This window comes from Arctopsyche grandis, chromosome 3 (genome assembly GCF_051622035.1).
Source record: "Arctopsyche grandis isolate Sample6627 chromosome 3, ASM5162203v2, whole genome shotgun sequence".
Classification (NCBI taxonomy): domain Eukaryota; kingdom Metazoa; phylum Arthropoda; class Insecta; order Trichoptera; family Hydropsychidae; genus Arctopsyche; species Arctopsyche grandis.
In genome coordinates, this window is record NC_135357.1 from 34018899 (window position 1) to 34044914 (window position 26016).

The window sequence follows — 26016 nt, forward strand, 5'->3', positions numbered from 1 at the left end:
GCGTATTGGGATCTTCCTGTCAAGCCTTCCTGGTATATATCTACATATTTAAAATAAAATAATAAAATAAAATGTACCTATAGCTAAATTTATACTAATGACCGCAAGACTTGAAATTATAATGTTTTTGCTGAAATTTTAGCCTATCTACAATACTATGGAACATATATAGGATCTAATGGATCCGTTTGTTGAAGCGTGTAGAATCTACATACATATAGGCGTTTTGGGTATCACTTTTGATCCTTAACTCACCTTTTATTTATTTATTTATTTTATTAATTGAAAAATCAACAGACAGGATGTACAGAGATAGGTATAAAAAACACAAAAAGTAAATAAATAATATATGTAACACCCGAGTCCAATAATAGATTTTTACAAAAATGAAAAAGATAAATATAAGGAAAACAAATTAAAAAGTAAAGAATAAAGGCATGACAAAATATGTAGTACATTGCATAATTAAACTATAGTATTAAAATAATTGGAAAAGGTTATAAGATAGAATATAAGAAGAAATTGAAATTTACAAATATAAAAAACAAATGAAAAAGGTAAATACAAAATAAACAAATGAAATGGAAAGGAATGAAAGCTATAATATGATTAAATAGCACATTACATAACTAAACTAAAGTATAAAAATAATGGAAATATTGGAAAAATAGAATAGAAGAAAAAATGAATCAATCGGTCAAGATTCTCTTGATGTTAGACCTGAATTGATGTAGGGAAATACCAAACAGATCAACCTCATTCAGCTCTCCGTTAAACATACGATAAACGCGCTGCAGATAAAAATATTTTTGGGAATTAGTATTGAAAGGATCAAGTGAAAAGAGTGCAACGCGTCTAGGGTATCGAACTGGGATTCTGAAATTAACCTTATTCAGTAAATCAGAACAATCAAGGAAACCATTTATGAGCTTAAAGAAGAATATAGCATCAGAATGTCGTCGCCTGACAGAAAGATTGTTAAAAGAAAGGATTTTTAAAATGTCGGAAACAGTAGAATGGGTATAGGTAGGAAAAAGGTAGCGTAAGGATTTAATAAATTTAAGTTGAACTTTCTCAATACAATTAATATGGGATAAATAAAAAGGTGACCAGATAATTGAGGCAAATTCAAGGTGAGACCTTACAAAGGAAAAATAAAGTAATTTTAGTACGTAAGGATCATTAAAGGGTTTTGTTGAGCGGAGTAGGAATCCAAGAGATTTAAATGCTTTGTTGGTAATAAAAGAAATATGTTCAGAGAAATCTAGTTTATCATTGAGTATTACACCAAGATCCTTAATAGAAGATGACGTGTTAAGGATTGAATGATTTAATTGATATTGATTAGTAATAATTGACTTATTTCTAGTGAAATTTAAAATAGAGCATTTTTCTAGATTAATAAAAAGATCATTATTTAAACAATATATAGAGAATCTATCTAGATCTTCTTGTATCTTATGACAATCGTCTATGGTGTATATAGGTTTGTAAATTTTTAAATCATCAGCGTAAAGAAGTATAAAGGAATGTTTGAAGATGTATGAGATATCATTAATATAGAGTAAAAAGAATAAGGGACCTAAATGCGACCCTTGTGGGACACCGGAAGGAATATGTCTAAGTGATGATCTAAAACCATTGAGAATTATGATTTGGTGACGATTTAGTATATACGAAGAGATCCAACGAAATAAATTTCCTCGGATTCCGAGGGACCAAAGTTTATTGAGTAAAAGGTTGTGATTGATTTTATCAAAAGCTTTAGAGAAATCCGTATAAACGACGTCTATTTGGATTCGTTTGTCCATATAAGATGTGAGAGTACTAGTGACCTTTCACAACCACATCAAGACGGTCGCTGACGTTTCCTTTCGTCGACTCGGATTTGTCTTGAGATATGCTAGGTTATTCTCCAACCCTTTGTCTTCTCACATGCTTTTCAACTCGCTTTTGAGAAACAAGCTCGAGTATAATGTGATTGTGTGGAATCCGCATGAAGGAAATTACTCAATAATGATTGAGAAAGTGCAAAAAGCAATTCTTCGTTTCCTATATAAGAAAAAGTATGGGTATTACCCATGTCTCTACCCTACTCCTTTCCTTTTGGGCATGCTTGAGTATAATTCCCTTGAACTTCGGGGAAACTTCTGACTAATACGTTTTGTTCTCCAGCTTCTACGTGGTAATACGTCATGCCCGCCGTTGCTGGAACTGTTGGCACTTTATGTACCTAATAATTATGTGCGTGGTAGACATCATCATTTGATGGTTGTACCTCCTGCTCGCACAGTTCTTTATCGGATGGCTCATATTCCAAGAGCTATCCGACTTCTCATTTAAATCGTTGCTGCTGAGCCTTGAATGTGATATTTTCCACCTCAGTGAGCGTAGGTTATTGGAGATTATTTTAACCTATTTGTATGGCAGCCTGCGCTCATCATTACTTTCATAATTGAATGTGATGTATGAGTGAAACTTTGATCTTCTCTCTTCCATTTGGGCTTTGCAGGGATGTGTTGTATTTACAGCTGGTTATTATTTTTATTTTTATTGCTACAAATCAATATACACTCGTCATTACAGATCGCTCCAATGCGACGGGTGTACGTTAACGAAATACAGAATACATAAACAATCAGAAATCAGAAATACAGTAATACATATACAATCAGAATATATAGCATATAATAATTAATCAGAAATAATAATCATAGAGACATCTATGGATTTTTTTTGGATTTTTTTGTGTACAATTTTTATACATATAATAAATACGAAATTATAGAGATGTCTATAGAGATAACTATAGATTTCAGATTACTGTGTATAATTATTACGAATTGTACACAGGCAGATTTTTTGTGACAACAGGAATAGATCTAATACCAATTTTCAGGAACCGTTTCAGCAATGATCAGATAAAATTGGCAAACTCTGATAGAGAAACGATCGATTTGGAGTCACAAAACCCCCAAATCTAACCAGCAGATTTGGCGAGGACTAAAACCTTTGACCTCAGTGGTGCTAAATATATACGCTACCATTAAGCCAAACTGCTGGCTAGATATATATTATATATTGGTGCTGCCTACAAGTGCAAGACATACCCTACTTTATATTTTATTATTTGGTAATTTAACTTTATCTATTATCTGTTTATGTATACATTTATTTTTAGGCTGTGTATATATTATATGTACATATTTTTATTTTTCTCATCTCTCTGTATTTTTTCGACCATTGTGGCGCATTAGGGACTCCTTTAATGCTTCAATGATCCAAATTTAAACGATACATAAAATATTATATAATTAAGTTAATTTTAATCTCAGAACAATACAATTTCAATATCTTGAATTTATTCTTCCTATGCGTGTCAATTGTAAATAAAATAGTTTAATTAACTTTAATTTAACAATATACATATGTATGTATGTTTGTAAACCAAAATGTTATACTTTCGATAACTTAAAAAAAAAACATATTCCAATGAATATACATACATACAATTTATTTATCTTATTTTTATAAATACAGAAAATAATAAAGTTTTAAAGGCTTTCAAATCTCACATAGAAAATTGATACAAAAATATTCTTTACGATTATTTTTTATTTCCTATAAATATTTAGCCTTTGAATTATTTCTTTTAAAAATCGTCAATAATTTAAAAACTATAACTCATGTATATTTTCACCTTAATCAGAATTCGAGTGGTTAAAGGGCTTTTTCATATTATATTTAATAAAAAAATATATACATATATATATACAAATGTACATACATATATTATCTTAACGACTTTTTGACCTGTCCTCTCAACCATTTTCAATCAAATCGGCGATTAACCAAAAAGCCAATAAATATCGACATAAATCCTTCAAATACATACAAGATTACGGTCTATATTTCAATGTAGGTCCATTGTGTGGCCTTAATCGTAACCCCCAAACACCCACAGAGAATACTTTCATTAAAATCAGATGAATGGCGACCCCCCATTGATATACCGTGCGCTTCCTTTCTGCGCCATTTTTCTTTTGGCACCAATTTTCAGGTGTCCTTTTTTGGTCTTTTTTTTTTTTTTTGAACGTACGATTTTTACGGTCAGAAAGTAAAAGTCCCGGAGCGTATCCGGCAATTAGGTCCCCTTTTTTATCTGTCCGTAGGTACCTAAAAAACCTACGTGTGTCGATTGTCAAACATCGGAAAATTGAAGCTCGGTTTTTAGTCGTACATATGTATTATGTATTAACCATTTAAAACGATTGGATAGTGTGAATTGAAATCTTTTCAAGTAGTGTTTTATATATACTGTTATCAAATTGAAAGCTTTTAAGGTTATTGTAATCGGTTATCGTGGACTTATAACGATACCGATGGAGACCTATGTTAATATTTTTACATACCTCCTTTACGTTTCACTTACGATTACAATTCAGGAAAAAGTTTGCCTCTTATCTGATCGTTTTCATACTTTGCCATTTGGTCATCAATATAAGTAAATGTATCCTCCGCCATTACGATGGTGCAAAAATATCGTGTAAGACGCGTTTGAAATTTGAATTTCTGAAAAGTGACTGACGTCTATCCAGTTCTTAGTTTTAAACATAGATGGCGGTCGTAAAATAAAATTATTGGTATTTTTATTCAAAATAATAATTTTATATACAAATTATAAAAGAGGTACATATGTTTTTAAAATACTTTTTTTTAATGACAGCTTGATTTTATTACATGCAATTTATATTTTTTGAAAAAAATATAGCTCAAAGAATGTTGTAATAGAATTTTGTATATTTAAGTACAAATTTATGCGTTTAAAATTCAGTATAAAATAAAAATAAATATAGTATTAAACTTTTTTTTTAATTTTAAAGAACAAAAGCATTATTTTTATAAATACAATAGTTTTGTGTCCGTTGAAATTTCAATGAGTGGTTTCGCAAACAAATTGATACATAATTTAAAATAAAGTTAAAATACGTATAGTAATAATTGATCGGAATCGGAACTAAAACAGTAATCGGGAATCCGGAATCGGAACTGAAACAGGGACCGGTATCCGGAATTGAAAATGGAGTCCGTATCCGAAACAAAATGATTCGGAACTGAAAAAATAATCAGGATCCGGAACTGAAACAGTAATCGGAATCCGGAACTGAAACGGTAGTTGGAATCCGGAACTGAAGCAGGAATCCGGATACGGAATTGAAAAAGGAATAGGGAATCGGAACTGAAAAAATGAATCAAGATTTGGAACTGAAAAAGGAATCGGAAACGGGAACTGAAACAGGAATCGGGATCCGGAACTGAAACAGTAATCGGGATCTGAAACTGAAACAGTAATCGGAATCCGGAACTGAAACAGTAATTGGAATCCGGAACTGAAACAGGAATCCGGATACGGAACTGAAAAAAGAATCGAGATCTGGAACTGAAAAAGGAATCGGGAACCGGAACTAAAACAGTAACCTGGATCCGGAATTGAAGCAAAAGTCGGGAACCGGAACTGAAACAGGAATCGGGATCCGGAACTGAAACAGTAATCGGGATCCGGAACTGAAACAGTAATCGGAATCCGGAGCTGAAACGGTAATTGGAATCCGGAACTGAAGCAGGAATCCGGATACGGAATTGAAAAAGGAATAGGGAATCGGAACTGAAAAAATGAATCAAGATTTGGAACTGAAAAAGGAATCGGAAACGGGAACTGAAACAGGAATCGGGATCCGGAACTGAAACAGTAATCGGGATCTGGAACTGAAACAGTAATCGGAATCCGGAACTGAAACAGTAATTGGAATCCGGAACTGAAACAGGAATCCGGATACGGAACTGAAAAAAGAATCGAGATCTGGAACTGAAAAAGGAATCGGGAACCGGAACTAAAACAGTAACCTGGATCCGGAATTGAAGCAAAAGTCGGGAACCGGAACTGAAACAGGAATCGGGATCCGGAACTGAAACAGTAATCGGGATCCGGAACTGAAATAGTAATCGGAACTAAAACAGTAATCGGGTTGAATATATACATATATATGTATGTATATATACATATATACATATTTATCGACACTCCATTTTTATATATATTATATTAGATAAAAGACATCTTTGACTATAAAAATCAAATCCTAGCATTATTTTAACACAAAAAAATATCATATAATATGATATTTCCCATGACACGATAGATACGCACGCACACACACAGCGTGAAATCGCCTACGATAAATCATTTTAATGCCAGCCTTTAAACTGCCATACATATCCTCATACACCCCCTACCTACACGCCCATTTATATTTTATTTATTCGGATAAAATTCACGGTAAAACGTGTCGCCATTTTAGTGTTAAAAGCGACAGCGCGAAAACGGCGACACACTCCGCGTTGTTTGCGTACGCCACCAGAATCCCAAATTCTCTCAGAAAGGTACTCTGCAATAAAAATACAGATACATATGTACGTATTTTAAAATATATACACGGCGTTCGAAAAGTCTCGACCGTTCGTTTGCACGTAAGCAATTTGCGGTCTCGGTCTGAGACCTTCGTTTAAATCACGTTCTCTTCTAATCAGACATAACGAACTGCCAACCGCTATAGCGAGAGCGCCAACTATCTACAATGGGGTGGTTTAAAAAAAAAAGTATAAACTTTAGCATAAGTTTGGGTAAAGTATGTATCTTCAAACTAGTATCCTTGGCTCGCTGCATACATAATTCGAAGGTCCTGTCTTTTTTACAAGCCTCTTATTCGCCTTTTTTCGCAAAAAAATTGAGCTAAAATTTCTACAGTCTTCAAATCGTTTTGAAACTTTGCCATTTTGCGCGGTTTAGTCAACGATGGATATTTTAATCGATTTTTATATATCGATGGTGAAAAATAATCGTAATAACCACGTCCAAATTAGCGACGTAATATGTAAGTCGCATTTAATTTTCAATTCAGAAGTTTCATCTCTATCATGTGTGATCTCACAATCGTTAAAACAGTTCCTGAAAATTGACAATAGATCATCTTTCCAGTTGTCACAAATCTTCTGTATTTATAATGTACATATATAATAATAGCCAGCAGCATATCTCGGTCGTTAAGCTTCTGCTTAACACCGAGAGGCGCCGGGTTCGATCCCATGAGCTGACCTCGATTGGAAAAGAATTTTTCTGAGTACATCTGTAGTGCTGCTGGTCAGACTTGGATATTTGTGACTCCAGGTCGATCGTTTCCTATCAGAGTTTGCCAATTTTCTCTGATTTAATTGTTGAAACGGTTCCCGTTTAAAAAATGACTAAAAATCCTTCCTACCTACTATGTCACCACTATTTGTATGATTAATGTACAATAAAATGTATGTACAATTCAATAGATGTCTCGTTAATTTGCGAGTTGTTCAGTGTCTCGTAATTCAACGACTTGTAATAAAAATGCTGCATTGTAATTGTAATTGGCCAGGAAAGGCGCACTGGGGTTTACCTGTAAGGCCTTCCTGGTATATACATATGTAAAAAAAATAAAAAAATAATTATTTATGAGTCAAGCCAATTAATTCACGCCCGGTCTACTCGTTAAAGTCGCGCTCCCCACCACTGTTAGCATCTGGTATAGTTGATTGACAAATTGTGTTTATAATTTTTTATTAACATATATTATTAACATATATTAATTTTTATTAACATATTTTATTAACATAAGGCTTTTGACAAGGTTAATCACGATTTGCTTATTCGTAAATTATCTAAATTTGGAATTCATGGCAATTTACTTAGATGGTTAACTTCCTATGTTAATTTGAGAAGTCAATTGGTTACAATTAAGGGTTTCTCATCTGCCCCTAGAATAATCCCTTCAGGAGTTCCTCAAGGTTCTCACCTTGGACCACTTCTGTATATTATTTTTATTAATGATCTAATCCCCCTACTGAAGTGTCAATGCTTACTTTATGCCGATGATCTTAAGGTTTTCCATCCTATCAATAGTGATTCGGATTGCTTAAAATTACAATCCGACATTGATATAATATCTGAATGGTGTAATATAAACCTTATGCATCTCAATATTTCTAAATGCTTCTCATTGAAACTTTCCAGAAATCGTAACCTAATTGACTTTACTTACAATATTAAAAACGTAGATCTTATAGCAAAAAATTGTGCCAGAGACTTAGGTATACTTATAGATTCCAAACTATCATTTAATGAACATATTAATCATATTGTTACTAAATCTTATAAACTCTTGGAATTTATTTGTCGAGTTGCGAAGCCCTTTAAGAATCCTCATACTCTGATTCTACTCTATTACAGTTTGGTTCGTAGTAATATGGAGTATGCCTCAATCATATGGTCTCCCTATTACCGAACTCACATTGAGCATTTAGAAACAATCCAGAAGCGTTTTTTGCGCCATTTATCGTATAAGACTGGTCTTAAAAAACTGTTACCATCTTATAATTATCAGTTGCTAGGTAGCATACTAACTAGCTGGTTCGTTGTTTTGATTGTCCGATATTCGGATGCTTTTTTCGAATATATTATCGATTAATAGTGTCGTGTTTTTGCATTGTGTGTAGTGTTATTGGTGTTGCTTTCATTTTTGATAAAAAATTTGCAATTGTGATTTAAATACAGTGGTTAAACTGATTTCTGAAAATATATATCGATAAATTATTATATACTTAGTACGGTAAAAAATAACAAAAGAAGAAAGAATAAGAAAAAATTGTCATTTGTTATTTTTTTTATTTGAATTTTTACAATGGGCGATTGTTGTAAAATGTGGCGTGAACTATGTGTCAATGCAATTGATCGTATTGAGAAAAGATTTTCATCCTTAGAGCAGTTAATGCGAGGCTTGAATTCTCCTGTACTTATTAGAAGTGTTGTGCCTTCTCCTTCTGTTTCTCTCGTTGCTGATGCAGCCGTAAAGATGGGCAAAAAGAAAAGAAATAGACGTAAATCTGGTCTGCGAATTAATCATGAAAAACCTGGACAACCCGCATTACCTGACCGACCTTCGGCTGAACATCCTCCACTTAGACGTAAATTTGAGGTGGGAACAGCAGCTTCGGGAGTTATTGTTTCCGTCAAAAGGAATGTCAATATACATATATGGAAGCTCTCGTTGGACACTTCGTGTGACGAGGTTTTGACTCACGTTAGTGCCATCTGTGGATTAAAGGATGGTATTGTGGTTTCCCCTCTTAATGCACGAGGATCATATACATCCTTTAAGGTATCTGTTCCTGCTTCTGTCGCTGGCCTGTTATTTTCTGCTGGTTCTTGGCCTGCTGGTGTTCATTTTGGTAGATTTAAAGATTGGGGAATGAGCATTAAGAATATAAAATCGAATACTAATACTACTTCTATGTCTGCCACTGACGTTGTTTCATCATTAGAGCTGCGCCCAAGTGTTTCATTTGCTGATGTTTGTTCGGGAGCTGCTAAATGTTTGAAGCCTGATATTAAAACTACGTCTGCAAGTATTGGTGAATCTTCTATGGAAACGGTCGCAGTGACGTCTATGTATGCCTCTTCTCCTACATTTGCCTCTTCTCCTACATCTGCCTGCTCAAATGGTCCTGATAGTCGTGATGCTGTTGTGACTGTGTTGGCTTCTTCTTCTGCTTCCTCTTCCGTTTCGTCTCCGTTGGCTCAATCAAAACTGCCATTTCTTGTCTCAAAGAAAGTCACGCGCCAAACTGGGAAACCGAAAATTGGTAATTTATTACCAAAATGTACGAGGTCTCAGGACAAAGCTGGCTGCGTTTAATTCAGCCGTTTCTACTATTTGTGATGATATGGTAGCACTAACGGAAACATGGTTGACTTCATCATTTTTTGATGCTGAACTTTTTGATTCTTCCTGGAGGGTGCATCGTCGCGATAGAGTTGATCGACGTGGTGGTGGTGTATTATTTGCTTGTCGTGATTGGTTTCGGTCAGTCCGGATGACAAATTTTGAAACTCTATCTGGTGAGGACTTATGGGTGAGAGTTGATTTTATATTTTTGAGAATGTTTATATGTGTGGTTTACATTCCGCCTGCTGCGAAAGAGGACGTATACGAGTTATTGTTTGTGAATATGATGAATGTGCGTGATTTTATGAATGAACGTGATATATTGTTAATTATGGGTGATTTTAATCTACCTAGTGCTAATATTCATGTCCGCAATAAATTTAATTTTGTGATTTCCTATTGCGACATAATACAGATTGGTTCACCCATTAATCCAAGTATGCTTGATATTATGTTAGTGAATGAATGTAATGTGTCAGCAACGATGATCCAATGCCCAAAAGGAACTGCGATCATCCCTGAGGACCTATATCATGATGCATTACATATTGAGCTTTTGTTTATTTCTTCTGTGAGAGCTGCTTCAGCTTGTTCATCGGTTGGGGTTTCCTCACTGCGATGGAATTTTGCTCGTGTTGATTCTGAATTGGTTTATAATGAGGTTCGTTCAATTGACTGGCGCCAAATGTACCTCATGAATACTGGTGATGCTGTTGAATATTTGTATTATACACTTTATAATATTTTTGACAGTCATGTTCCTCGGTTCATCAGTTATCCTAATTCGGAACAACATCGGCGGGTATTTCCGCCGTGGTTTGGGTGCAAACTTATAGCTGATGTTCGTGCAAAATGGTTGTCTCATAGAAGATGGAAACGTAGCCAATCATTTTGTGACTATGAGAAATTCCGGACTCTTAGGAAGATCGTGAAACGTGGTGTGAGTGAGCGATATACTGTCTATCTTAATGAGATGGAGAGTGCTATTGCGGTTAATCCTAACCACTTTTTCAGATTTATTAAGAGTAAGCATATTTCACATGGTCTTGAGCATTCATTCTCATTTGGTAATAAAAGTTTTGACGGTCCTGAGATCGCCAATGCTTTTGCTTCATTTTTTAGCTCTGTCTTTGACCAGAGAAAACCATCCCTTAATGCTAGTTTGGCTTCACAAATTGGTACTGAGGGTGTCGGTATAGACATTCCGCGGGTATCGCTGGGAGATGTTAGGATGGCTATTATGAAGCTGAAGGGGTCTGTTGGGCCTGACGGTGTGCCCCCTGACGTATTAAAGGTATGCTGTAATTCGCTTTTAGAGCCTCTTCAGTTTATTTTTAACCTTATTCTTGCTTCTGGTAATTATCCTGAAAAATGGAAATTATCTAGAGTCATTCCTATTCATAAGAGTGGCTCTAAAAATGAGGTTGAAAATTATAGACCTATTGCTATTATCTCGGCTATTCCCAAAATTTTTGACATCATCCTTCACCGTTTGATTCTTGCGCAGTTTAAAAGATTATTGTGTGATGAGCAACATGGTTTTACACCCTGTCGTTCCACTACCACTAATCTCGCCTGCTTCACACATTTGATCATGTCTAAAGTTGACGTTGGTCAGCAAGTTGATGTAGCCTACTTTGACTTTCGTAAAGCCTTTGATCAAGTCAATAATGACGCTCTTTTGATCAGGTTAGCTGAAGTGGGTTTTTCAACGCGTCTTCTTAAACTCTTTGCTTCTTATCTTAGTGATAGGAAGCAATTTGTTAGATATGGTCTTTATGAATCTCCTTCATTTTTTACTCGATCTGGTGTTACTCAGGGGTCCACTTTAGGCCCATTACTATTTACAATTCTTATTAATAACCTCCCTAGAGTTTTATGTAATGCATCATGTCTCTTGTTTGCTGACGACGTTAAATTATTTTTTGCTGTCAAGGATGAGAGGCAAGCCTCTCTCCTTCAAGCTGATATTAACGCTGTCTTGGAGTTCAGTTCTAGTTTAGGCCTTGAACTTAATTTAAACAAATGTGCAATTATGAGCTATGGACGTGCACATTCACTCTATTGTCACGGATATTCCATTAGATCCGTCTTGTTGAAGCGTGTGGAATCTATTGTCGATTTGGGTATCACTTTTGATCCTCAGCTCACCTTTCACAACCATATCAAAAAAGTCGCTGACGTTTCCTTTCGTCGACTTGGATTTGTTTTGAGATATGCAAGATTATTCTCCAATCCTTTGTCTTCTCGCTTGCTTTTCAATTCGCTTGTGAGAAGTAAGCTAGAGTATAATGCGATTGTGTGGAATCCGCATGAAGCAAATTACTCTCTGATGATTGAGAAAGTGCAAAAAGCATTTCTTCGTTTCCTATATAGGAAAGAATATGGGTATTACCCATATCTCTACCCCACTCCTTTCCTTTTGGGCATGCTTGGGTATAATTCCCTTGAACTTCGGAGAAACTTCTCATTAATTCGTTTCGTTCTCCTGCTCTTACGTGGTAATACGTCATGCCCGTTGTTGCTGGAGCAGTTGGGGCTTTATGTCCCTATTCACTATGTGCGTGGTAGACATCATCATTTGCTGGCTGTACCTCCTGCCCGCACAGTCCTTTTTCGAATGGCTCCTATTCCAAGAGCTATCCGACTTCTTAATGAAATCGTTGCTGCCGAGACTGAATGTGATATTTTCCACCTTAGTGAGCGTAAATTGTCGGAAATTACTCTAACCCATTTATCTGGTAGTCTGCGCTCATCATTGTTTTCATGATTGATTGTGATTTATGAGTGAAATTTTGATTAACTCTCTTCCATTTGGGCCTTACAGGGATGTTTTGTATTTGTAGTTGTTTCTTACATATTTATTGAAACTGGCTGTAGGTGCAAGGCATTCCTTATGCTATATTTTATTTGATATTTATACTTAATCTGTTATTATAAATGCTATTTTTTATGTATGTAGATGTATTTATGTTTATGTTTAATTGTTATTTTGTTTTTTTTCTTTTTTGTGTTATATTTTTTGACCATTGTGGCGCTTTAGGAATTCCTGTTATGCCACAATGGTCTGTTTAAAATAAATAAATAAATATAATGGCAGACTTTCATTTTTCCATATTGCAAGCAACACCTCTTTCAATAGTGCAATCGTTCGTATATGCCGTATTTACGATAGCTTAGATGATTGTCCTGACCTCTTTAGTGACTCTTTTCGTATTTTTAGGACAAAGGTGAAGAAAATAATATGTGGTTGATTTGCTTCTTCACCCTTATAGTCTTTCTTTTTCTTTTTCTTTTCTTTTTTTTTAAATCTTGATGTTTTTGTAATTTTACTTTTTTATATCACCATGTGGTGCTCACTGTAAATGGAATATTATATTTTTATGTATGTTTATTATTATTTTTTGTCTCATTATACAACTTTCTTTTTATATTTTATTCTGTATGTGTGCCTATTTAAATAAAATAAAATAAAAAATATATAATAATAAATATAATATTTCCTTGGTATGATATTACAGAGCGCTCCTTTATCACTGTCGTTCGAGTAGATAACTGTATCGCATTGTGTAATGGCAATACCCCAGCAGTTACAATAGGCTTGATTAATTAATGCTCACTAGATTCAAGCTAGTCGGTCGCACGATTGCGATTGACCGGTTCGATGGCTACTCAGCCGATATTTGACGCTACATCTACATATATTATGCAAGTATAATATATCCTGTCATAGTCATGTGAATTTAATTATTTATTTATTTTATTCTAAACAGACCACTGTGGCATAACAGGAATTCCTAAAGCGCCACAATGGTGCAACAAAATATAACACAAAAAAAAAACAAAATAACAATTAAACATAACGAAAATAATATACTCATCAATTATACATTTGAACATAAACATAAATACATCCATACATAAACATAAAAAATAGCATTTAATAATAACAGATAGAGTAAAAATATCAAATAAAAAATATAGCATAAGGAATGCCTTGCACCTACAGCCAGTTCCAATAAATATGTAAGAAACAACTACAAATACAAAACATCCCTGTAAGGCCCAAATAGAAGAGAGTTAATCAAAATTTCACTCATAAATCACAATCAATCATGAAAACAATGATGAGCGCAGACTACCAGATAAATGGGTTAGAGTAATTTCCGTCAATTTACGCTCACTAAAGTGGAAAATATCACATTCAGTCTCGGCAGCAACGATTTCATTGAGGAGTCGAATAGATCTTGGAATAGGAGCCAATCGAAAAAGAACTGTGCGGGCAGGAGGTACAGCCAGAAAATGATGATGTCTACCACGCACATAGTGATTTGGGACATAAAGTCTCAACTGCTCCAGCAACAACGGGCTTGATGTATTACCACGAAGAGCAGGAGAACGAAATGAATTAATGAGAAGTTTCTCTGAAGTTCAAGGGAATTTATACCCTTATACTCATTTATACTCGTATTTCCAAATAAATCATCAACCGACGAGTTGCACTTTCAATCCTTTCTCGATAATGCATGTATATCAAAAGAAAAAAACTAAAAACACTAGTTTCTATGAAACATTATAATTCTTTATACCTGGGACGTACCTACATAATTCACATTTTGTACACGAATATCTGTATTTGAATTTTTGCTTTATCTATGTATGTACGTAGTAACAATAGATGAAGTTTTGTGATCATGCGAAAATTCGATCTCGAGATTTTGACTGATTCGAACTCCGAATCGATCATTGATCACGTTTTCATGATCTGGGTGTCTGTGTATTTTGGGGATTTTTTGAACACCGTTAGTCCTATCGAACTGAAACTTAGTATTGGTTACTGAAATTCATAATTCTGATGTCAGTGTTTCTGTGTAGTGACTGGGTACAGACGTGTCAGCGTTTCACCATGTACGATAAGGCCTTGTCGATGATTGCCAAGAGCAAGTTCACTTGCAATGACATCAGAGGAATGTGCACTGTCGTCCACGATGCGATGGCCAACCAGAGGATCCCAGGCCAGGTAGACGATGGTCCCTTGAAGGACTTCCGGGAAATTCCTGGACCGAAGCCGTTGCCGATCATAGGAAACCTTCATAAATATGTACCATATTTCGGTGAATCTTCAATTACACTGTTCGACAAATGACGACTTTTTTTTTGGTTCAGAGACGAGATATGACTTTTCTTATAGAATTATGGCCAGTGAACACTAATCTGGTAATAAAAAATGTTGATTGGCTCGAGATTCGGAGATATATGTGTTTTATAAATTGCGCGATTTTTCTATATCTTGGTGTTGTTCGGTCGATGTCTCAAAATCTGTCAATTTCCTGTTCAAAATGAATATTAGAAGCTGTAGTCGGTTATTTTATCTTCCATTTTTAGTACTTTTCAGCTTTCAAATCTCTCTAAGTAGTCATCCAGTTCAAATCAAGAGTCAAAAGTACGTATTTTCACTTGGGATTTTTTCCCACTGTTATTACTATACAATATTACAAACATCGTATTAATACGATAAATAACTTTCATGTAACAATACGAATTTTATATTCGATAAACAACCACAGAGACATCTATGGTGAGCAATATGGCGAAACCTAACTAAAGGTTTGCAACAGAAAATTGGGAAGGAAATGCCAATTTTACAGGAATCGTTTCAATGAAAATCAGAAAAATTTGCAAATTCTGATAAGAAACGATCGACCTAGACAAATCAAGGTCTGGCCAACAACGAGAATTAGCGGGGAATCGAACTCGTAACATCAAGTACGAAATAATTCAACATTCACCACTAGACCACGCTGCTGGTTAAAAAATATTAGGCTATAAAATTTATAATTTATATTACATGTAAAAAAAATCAGTTTGATTCAGTTAGCGGTTTGAGAGATAATTGAATTCAAAAACTTAAAAAAGGAGCACACCTACAATATAAGAGGAGGTACCATTTCCGGTCAACTTAAAAATTTGAAAAAAATTAACGTCGTGTCGATAAGAATTTCCGATACTAAATAATTGATACTAAGTTTCAGTTTGACAGGACTAACGGTGTTACACAGACACACACACATTTTTTTCTAGATCATGAAAACGTGATCAGTAATCGATTCCGAGTTCGAATCAGTCAAAATCTCGAGTTCGAATTTTCGCATGATCACAAAACGTAATATATTGTTACTACGTACATATATGTACATAGATAAAGTAAATATTAAAAAAAAATTTATCCGTCACATACTTATATTTAATTGTTTATAGATATGACAGCCTACGACCAAGAATACCGATATATTTTTTTATTTTAAATGCTTATTATTATTACTGAATTATATTCACAATACATCTTATATATATTTTAATAGCTACTGATCTACTGATCATTTTCTATTTTACAATTCTAATTTAATTTTGTTAGTAATCATAGTATTATATTATTCTAATGTTAATATGTACAGCGTAATAGGAAAAGAGCTCAAAAACCTATTTACAATTCTCATAAATGCTCCTAATACATTTAATACATAATATTAATTAAAGACTCTCTAAAGTCGATGACCTAAATCAGATTGTGTTTAGGTAATCTGTGTGTTATACCTGAAGGGTATAGACATTTTGTTGTAATCACCGAGACTCTTCACAAGTGTGTTAGTATGGTTATTAGTGATTCTGTCATAGAATCTACTGTTTAGTTTGTTAATGATATCTGTAAAAAACGGAATATTATATATGGCATGCAGTTTTTTCAAGTTACATAGTATATATGGGTGTGTTATAAATTATTTTTAGGGATTTATATTGTATTACTTGGAGTTTGGAAAGGTTAGTATTTGAGGCGTTATTCCATACAGGCGAAGCATATGTTAATAATGGTAATATGAGCGCGCGATATAATATTATTTTATTTTGAGTTGATAAAGAACTATGGCGATTAAATATTGGATATATTGATACCGATAAAATAAATACATTCCATCATATATATAAAGACGGTAATCTGTGTGTGTGTGTCCTAACTCTCGCCGAACATAATGAATGAATCGATAAATTCATTTTTCGACGAGAAAACTTTGTCCCGACTCGAACCGATCACCCCAAATAGCCTGAATATAGGTCTAAATTGAGCTAATGGTCACAAACATCACGCCAAATCCAATTCTTCATTTCGCCTTTTTTCTTTAAACATCAATTGAAATATTCCTTCTCACCATATAAAAATACGTAATTTTAATAATTTCATTTAGCGAGGTTTTGAACCATTTTTTTATAGATTTATTTTTAATTAAATTTAAATTATTTATATTTTGACGATATTCCAGAAAAAAATTGATTTCATTCACCGCAGGCGCCGGGAATCGAACCTCGGACCCTCCGATCCAAACTAAATGTTCTCACGAGCCCACGCCGCACGCCATATCCTCGCCCGGAATACGTGTTGTAAAAACACATCATATGTACATATATGCACGTAATTTGTTATGTGTAATAATAATATTCAACGTTACGAGGTTAATGACCGTTTGTGTATAATCGGAAAATATTACATTTTGTTAACTTAAATTAACATTTTGTTAATGTTAACTTTAAGAATTGAAAATTATTACAAATAAAGAATTGAAAACTATCTATGAGAGTCTACGAAAATAACGGTTCCGGTTCCGGATTTTTTTTTTTAGTTTTATACGGGTATATAATAATTTTATACCCATGCGATGATATTTCATCGTGCTATTCACTAGTACAAAATAAAGACCATTCGAATGTACATACATATAAACATCACATCTAAAGCACAAAACACGACACCTATATGCAATTTATATCCATACATGTGTGTCATTCGTTCGACAGCATACTGGGCAAATTTATACATGTCGAACGACGGGAAAGGGCAGGGGAAAGTCACCCTTGTCGTCATCGCAAGTGGGCATCCATGCGAGAAAGGTTTCGATGGACGTTCCCGCATAATCGACATTCCCCGGCTGATTGGAAGTGAACAGAATTCCAATTTACTTTTACTGAATTTCGCAAAAACCCCTCCCCCCCTATATTCCCGACTACACCTCACTCACCTGTGTATCGCACGTGTCATACACACATATGTATATATATATTTGTACGTGTGCATTTTGCGAAAGATATCGACGAAGGACAGTCGAGGTCCTTTGCCACGTGGAGTAATTAGGGAGCTTTCAGCAGGGATAACTTCGTGTTCCGCCAACTTCCACTTCCTGACTACCCTCTCTTCGCCTTCGAAACACCCCATATTGTACCATCCCTACCCGCTTTCTCCACCCCAAACCTTCGTCACCTGCTTATATTCGATTGGTTGCAACATTTATGTATTTTAGGCGTAGAACTTCATCTGTTTGTGAGAGCCAGGACTCATTCCCAAGAGGACCTCTTTATCGAAAAGGGGAAAATCATCCTTTCAAAAAAAATACATTTTTGAAATTATAACACTGGAATAGAATTTTACTCACATTCAATATAGATTACCTAAACAGAATCTGCTTTAGGTCATCGACTTTAGAGATTATTTAATTAATATTTTGTATTAGATGTATTATGAGTAAAGAGCGGACCCAGAGCGCGCTGTTAATTGTTCACATGTTGTAAATGCATTGTTAAAGGTTTGCCGAACCTTTTTTACAAAGCATTTACAATAATGGAACAATAGACGGCGCGCTTCCGGTCCTACCTCTAATTATGAGCATTTATAAGGATTGTAAATAGGTGTTTGAGCTCTTTTTATTACATACCTCCTTTACGTTTCACATGGCTTTCGTGTCAGTGGTCATTTTTATCTCTTATCCGATCGTTTTCATACTTTGCCATATTGCTCATTTTGGTCATCAATACACGTTAATGTATCGTCTGCCATTACGTTGGAGATAAAATATCGTATACAACGCGTTTTAAACACGCGGAAAGTAAATCTTCCTGACGTTTAATAAGCGTTCGTCCCGTATATTCCAACCTGTTCGCCTTGATATGGCGATATAAGATTTTAATTGTTTAAACGCCTATAATTCACTCTATATTTTATGAAATTTGCTCTATTGGTTCTCGTTATCTCTAATATATAAATATTTATAGTTTTAACTCTCATATGTATATATAAATTTCAAATTTGGCGTGTAGCTTCTTGTAGGGTAATACACGATATGTATTGATTTTTGGCCAAATATGTCAGATTTGACATTTCACGGCTAAAAGTATATCTCTTCACTGGGTTTTATCTGCGAGATAAGTATTCAATAATAAGTTATGTTGTATCTAATTGTTAATATGATTTACAATAAGCTTACATACATTTAGTTTTTTACAATAAGCTTATTCCTATTATGCTGAAGATTAACATTAGGATAATATAATACTACGATTACTAACCAAATTAAATTAAATTGTAAAATAGAAAATGATCAATAGATCAGTAGCTATTAAAATAGATATAAGATGTATTGTGAACATAATTTCGTAATAATAAAAAGCATTTAAAAATCAATCACATTCAATATTATTCAATAGCAAAACCATACGCCACCGGCAAAATTTTTTTTTGTTTTTGAGTGACACCTATGGATCTATTTTCAAACTTTATAATAAGCCCGGTTCTGAGCCTGCGTCTATCGTTAAATTATACAAGCATACACACTTCAGCAAATAAGCATACATATTTACATATTCTAAACTAGTGGCTCAGTGGTTGCGTTGATATTAAGCACCGAAAGGTCACCCGGTTTGATCCCGTGAGCTGACCGCGATTGAAAATAATAAGTATTCTTTATATATCTTTAATGCTGCTGTATATCTATAATGCTGCTGGTCAGACTTGGATATTTGTGACTCCAAGTCGGTCGTTTCCTATCAAAGTTTTCCAAATTATCTGATTCCATTGTTGAAGCGGTTCATCCATCAAATTGGCAAAATCTATGTCATCACTATTTAAATATGATTTAAAAATTTTGTTATGTATAACATATTCTTCTCCTTGTTAATGCCTTGTCCGCATCCGGACGTTGGTGACCACCTCGTCGATTATTTGAAGATATCCGCATCGGTCTTCAGCGGCTCGGAACAGATCTTCGGCGCTCATATTGGTCCACATACGCATGTTTCGAAGCCAAGATAACTTTTTCCTGCCAATCCATTTTTTTCCTTCTATTTTCCCCATGGTTATCAAACGGAGAAATTCGTATTTTGGACCCCGTATCATGTGTCCGAGGTACTCCATCTTTCTCCACTTGATGACAGAAACAAGTTCCCTGCCTCACCCCATCATGCTGAGGACAGCTTCGTTTGATATATTTTTGGTCCACGGAATCTTCAGCATACGCCTATAGACCCACATCTGGCTGATCATCTTGGTCTTCAGAGTCCACTTCTCACATCCGTGAAGTAATACTGTCCAGACGTAGCCCTTCGCGAATCTCAACCGCGTATGAAGATTGAGATGCTTGTTTGTAAGCGTCGCCTTCATTTTTTCTTTACAAATGCTGTTCACATATATCTGTATAACATATAGCTGTCGCTAATTTTCTTATATATAGTATTTGTATTATGATTATATATCTGGTCACATTGACGCGTTAGATATTCTGTAATGTCACTGTGGCTAATATGTAAAGAAAATAAAAAGTGAACACCGTTTAAATAACTACGCACTGTCTATATGAACAATCAGTGTCAACTGACATACTTTGCATGCACATTATTTGTATAACGTGTGACAAAATAAGCGTTTTATATACACTCAGAACTCTTTTTATGCGGTTTGTATTTAGTATAAATTCTTAAAAAAATTATCATTTCGGACATTATTACCATAGCATTGAACCGTTGTTTAATTTTTTTTCATTGCATTACGTATAAAATCCGGTATTTCCCACGCTTTGTCGCAAGGCAACGTTGTCATGTGTCCGTATCGGTGCTGAGGAAGGTGAAACGTAAGCCCAACCGGCCTTGTTTTGTACAAACACGGGCCTCAGCAAGTACCAAACCAGGCGAGATTGGGCGTTCCTAAGTGACATATCCCCTTCTTTCCAAACTCTGATGACCAACATATTGGAACGCATATTTACAGGTCTATTACCGCGAACAAATGCGCTTGTGTATACATAGCATGGTATCACACTGCATTCAACAGTAAAAAAGCCGCTCTGTCCTTTTCGCGTGCTTCTGTATGAGTACGAGAACGCGCCAACTCTCAGTAACAGACCTGTACTTTTTCTAAAAAAAATATGGAACACATCCCCACTTTTTCTACATAAGTTTTTTTTTGCGGTATGTCGTGGAACGCATCTATCGCATAATAAGAGACCCGAGTGTACATATTAAGATATTACTATTTTTGTATTTATTATATCCCAAACGAATTGGAAAAACGCCAATTAAATTAAATAAATCACTTTAATTAAAAAAAAGCATCACTGCATAAAAAGAAACATAAATGGTGATATAACCCTGAAACTATTTTTTTAATCCACAACTAAATATAAACTAGGATCTTGTAGATTAAAAAAGGTTTCAAAGTCATATTAAAATTTTAGTTTCATTTTTTGCACTTGTGTCTTAAATCGTAAATGTAAACTCGAATGTAAAGCGAAATTGTAAAGCCTGTCTCAATTAACGAGGCCTTCAAATGAAAATAAAAAGCAAATCCACACACAGCGTGCAAAAGACGCAGATACTTCACATGCATGTATTAAATTAAATTGAATAATTAGGGCATGTTAGTACACGCAGCGAAGCCCCAAGGTTTATATATTAATTAGCACGCGCTCACAACCACCCCCTATCCCCCCCCCCCCCCCTCCCCACTGTTGTATGCCTTAGGCGTCTCCAATAAATACATGAACCCTATACGACCAATTTCCACATAAATTGTAAGATTTTCAAAGGCAGGAGGAGCACTGATCCGTACCGGCCGTCATATAAGCAGACCCCAACGAAAACCCGATTCACCTTGCAGGGAACGTTCGGCTTATCTGAATGAAGGTGCACACGTGTACCGGACGTTTCGGCAGCTCCATCGTTGGGGTCGTTAACGACCCCCACCGGCAACCTAACGACCCTTATCGTTTCTGACCTAAGAGTACCCCCCTCCCTTCTCATCCTTTCACCTGGATAGCACGTTCCTTTGAAATTCGCACGCCAAATATGTGTTGGGAATTTCGACTATCTCAGTCAATATTGGATGAATTAGTGTTGAATTCATTTTTTTGTTACATGATTAGGATTGTGATGGTCGCTCTTTCAATTGGAACGCTCATAGCAAAATAAGATAAAGCTGGATACATCGAATTTTTGCTGTGCCAGTCGCCATAGGGACTCTCCTGAGCCAAGTCAGTCGGAGTGCACTCTGCGGTTGCTTTAACGATTAAAACCGCGTGCATAGCGGAAGCGACGCGGCTTTATACCCTGTGGCAACCCCGAGGTACTGACCGTAAACCATCGGTTGGCCAGTGCTTCATTTCTTCCCCAGCTGCCAAAATAAACAGTTCTGCATTACCAACACATTAACCACACTCGCCGTACCCCCATACCCCCGTTTCAATCTTTTATTTTAAATGCTTCAGCTATTTTATGATTTGAATTGCCGTTGATCATAAAATAAAATCAATGAGACCAAATCCGGAAGTGCACGTGGGAGCAAATCGTGACAATTAAAAAATCTGTACACGGAGCAATACAGGTCGTTCATAATTATTGCCGTTTTTATTTCATTTCCCTTTATGCCGGGGAAAATGTTTTCCGAATATTCAATTAAGCGAATGATACTAAAATATAGAGGAAGCGAGAGAGGGAGAATATTGGAAAATGGTTTCCAGCGTTTAATATCCACGATTTCCGATTACGGCCTACAACGCTATACGTCTATACATATCGAACGATAAAGGTAATGAAAACTAAACGACTGTCCAACCAGCCTCCCCTTATTTTCTTCATCCCCACCCTTCTATATAAAAGTGATCCAATTTCGAAAAGTTTCGTTTCAATTTAACTTTAGGAGGCGCACTTTAATTGACAACAGAAGTTGCAAAAATCAATTTCAACCCATATTGTTATACAAAAAACGATACGCAGGACACAGAGAGACACATGACGCGCACGGAGATGCAACGCGCACACGGAAACACAAATCTAAAAAGCACCACTCACATTGAGATTTGTACCAATATAGTGGACCAATACCATCCCAAGCATTAGCTATTCTTAGTTAATTAGTTTATTCTTCATATCTCAGCTTGCAATGAATTAACGGTACAATCCGCCAGTCTTATAGAAAGGACGAGTGAAACGAAACGAAGTGTAGCTTATGCACTACTGTTTATTCTGACAGCCGAGAAGGAAGGTAGTGCTCGGTGCATCGCACCTTGGTTTACGGCCAATGCCTTGGGGGTTGCCACATACTCAACGCAATGAGTTTTCATTGGTTGATTTATAATGATTGCCTATTGGCCGAGACCCCATGGGCCGCCGATTCCCGATTGCTGATTGGGCAATGAGTACAAGTCACCCATTGGTCGACGAGCACTAATTGTTCAATATTTAGGTTAAGTTTGAAATGATATATCATATACATATATACCAGCGTTGTGCCCGATGAAATATCATCTCATGGGTTATGGCATATTAAGTTATAAAATAAAATAAAAATTAAAATAAATGTGACGATCCTGTGTTTGATCCGCACGCGGTCAAATTTTAAATTATAAACACCAATAGAAAAATTAATTAATTAAATAAATTTTCAATAGATGACGCTAAATGCTCAGAGACTTATTGCCCTAGAGGAAACTTTGATTGCAAACAGTATATATAGAAGTTTTTTGTTGATCTGTTATTATGTTCGTATTCCATTCGTACGTTTTGGCAGTGTTTTAGCTGTGACTTACATATGTCGAATCGAAATGACTATTACAGTATGGTGAGCGTTATCTCACACGGACACACAGAATAGCGATATTATATGTATATGTCACAGTGAAATTATATTTCAAGTGAAAATATATTTTTAGTGAAAGACGTTTCAGTGAAATCATAACCAGTTACATTTTCAGGGTTGGTTTTATTCATTTAAGATTAGATTGTTGGTATTATTTAAGGGTTAGGATAAGTTAGGTTATGTAAGGGTTTGCCCTATTAATTTAAGATTTTGTTGTTAGGGTTAAATTTATAGAGTTAAACGTTGTAAATTCATTGTTTGATACATTTTCACTGCTTGAATTGGTGAAAATATATTTTCACTTGAAATATGCTTTTGCTGTAACATATATGTATATGGTGTAGGGTAATTATATTATTAGTCACATTGCGGTGGCCACAAAGACAATTTTTGCCATTAAAATCGCGAATACGCAATATTTTCCACTCAAGTTAGTATTGTTGCGTAGGGGTGGGTGGAGGATCCAAGTAAAAGGCCAAAGTCGTGTCACAGCATTTATTGATAATTCAGGAGATGCATGCACTGCCAGTGCTCCTTATAAAGGACAGGTTGCTCAGGGCATCTTCGACGTCCGGTCACTTCCCCATTGTTTAGTCACGTACTCGGATGTGCAGTTCCACGCTTTGGCGTTGTCAGTTCTAAGGACTTCACAGGAATGCGACCGAGTGCCGCTATCGCCACTAAGTTCATTCGGGGGTTAGGCATTGTTAGCCAACTTGCACTTAAGCCTGGAGATAATCCTCGAAACCTATTATAACGGCGGCTCCTTTTAGCATACGCTACAGTATGATGGACTTTTCGGTTGCCAGATGTTCCGTTATAGAGATTTTAATGACTTTGTGACTAGTGCTTTGTGACCAGTAATCACCACATCTATTTTACAAACTAATAAATATCCATTGAATAATATATAGATTTATATCGATGCGGTGCAAACGATCGACAAGCGCCAGACAGACTGAAGCACAGATTAACGACACGTGTACCTTATACGTGCGCACTGCTCGCACTTACACTAAGCGAAATCTACCCGAAGTCCCAACATACACCTACCCTATATACGTTCTGTGCTTCTGATACTTTAGTTCCGAATTTTGCCTTATTAAACTCGCCAGAAAGATCCAACTCAATTTTAATAATCACCATTTTAATAATTGCATCTGTGCACATCGAAAGGTTACTCGTCATCTGATGTGCAATCTATCATTCGTGAAGTCGAGAATTGCGTTTAAAGCAGCCATCCAGTTAATCTGTGGTTCAGTCTGTCTGGCGCTTGTCGATCGTTTGCACCAAACCCATTTATGTATATGTATGTATGTTTATTTGATGCAAAATAAATAAGAAAAAATTATTTATACTAGGAATAATATTATTTAAAATTATATTGTAAACAGTATTAAATGTGATTTTATTAATATTTTTTCAGACAAGCAACGACGCTCGTACCGCTGCTGCGAGAAGACTACGTGACCGGTGTCGGTGTCAATATAAATTTAGCATAAATTTATACGGAGAGAAGATTATCGAGACAGTGTGATTGATATTCAATGCCAAGAAATTTATTTATATTCGACATTACTTTCATCTACGTGTTTATATAAGTCATTTTAAGTTGAGTTTTCAATAGTGATCGCTTTGTATGTTAGCAAAAACAAGAAAAAAGATCTAATGCATGTTCTTAAGCGGTTCGTTTCAAGTTTCGTCTTTTGTCTTTTGTGTACGTATAGATGAAAATTAAAAAATAAATAAATAATAACGTCAATGACTTTGTGACAACATCCATGCAAAAATCTCTTATATTTTCACATGAGTACAAATATTTTTTATACGGTCACTCTTAACTATGGTAAGAATCGGATCTGTTTCAAATCTATTGAGTGTGGTGAAAATTTTTAGATTTATTCCCATGCCAAGAGTATTTCCGTTCCTGCTCAACTACCAACATTCTACCATTAATATATTATTATATTAATTATTTCATGTGTAGATCCTGATTGAATAGAAGCCGTTCATTTTCCTTTGCCTCTCAACCATAGTCACTATATCTCAATATACTATACTTACAGACAGTAAACTGCACTAATGTATTGCTATTTGTATATCACATCCAATTCTTGCAATACATCGACGTATACACCCAGTATTTCAAGCAGGTGTATCTGTTTTTAAAAATCAATAGATAAATATGAACTTTGTTAGTGCATTATAGATACTTTATACATCTAAGATGATCTCATCTGATGTAAGATACTGCTTGTT

The 26016-nt window shown here is 35.2% G+C and overlaps 1 protein-coding gene across 2 annotated transcripts in view; it reads left to right on the top strand.

Annotated features, from left to right (window-relative positions):
• Positions 1-25542, top strand: part of LOC143909282 (uncharacterized) — a 464755-nt gene extending 439213 nt beyond the window's left edge. For both annotated transcript variants that reach the window (XM_077427196.1, XM_077427195.1), the window contains exon 12: positions 25184-25542. In XM_077427196.1, coding sequence (XP_077283322.1) covers positions 25184-25259 — 76 coding nt within the window. In that variant the 3' untranslated portion in view covers positions 25260-25542. The remainder of the gene's footprint in view (positions 1-25183) is intronic.
• Positions 25543-26016: the final 474 nt, after the last annotated feature.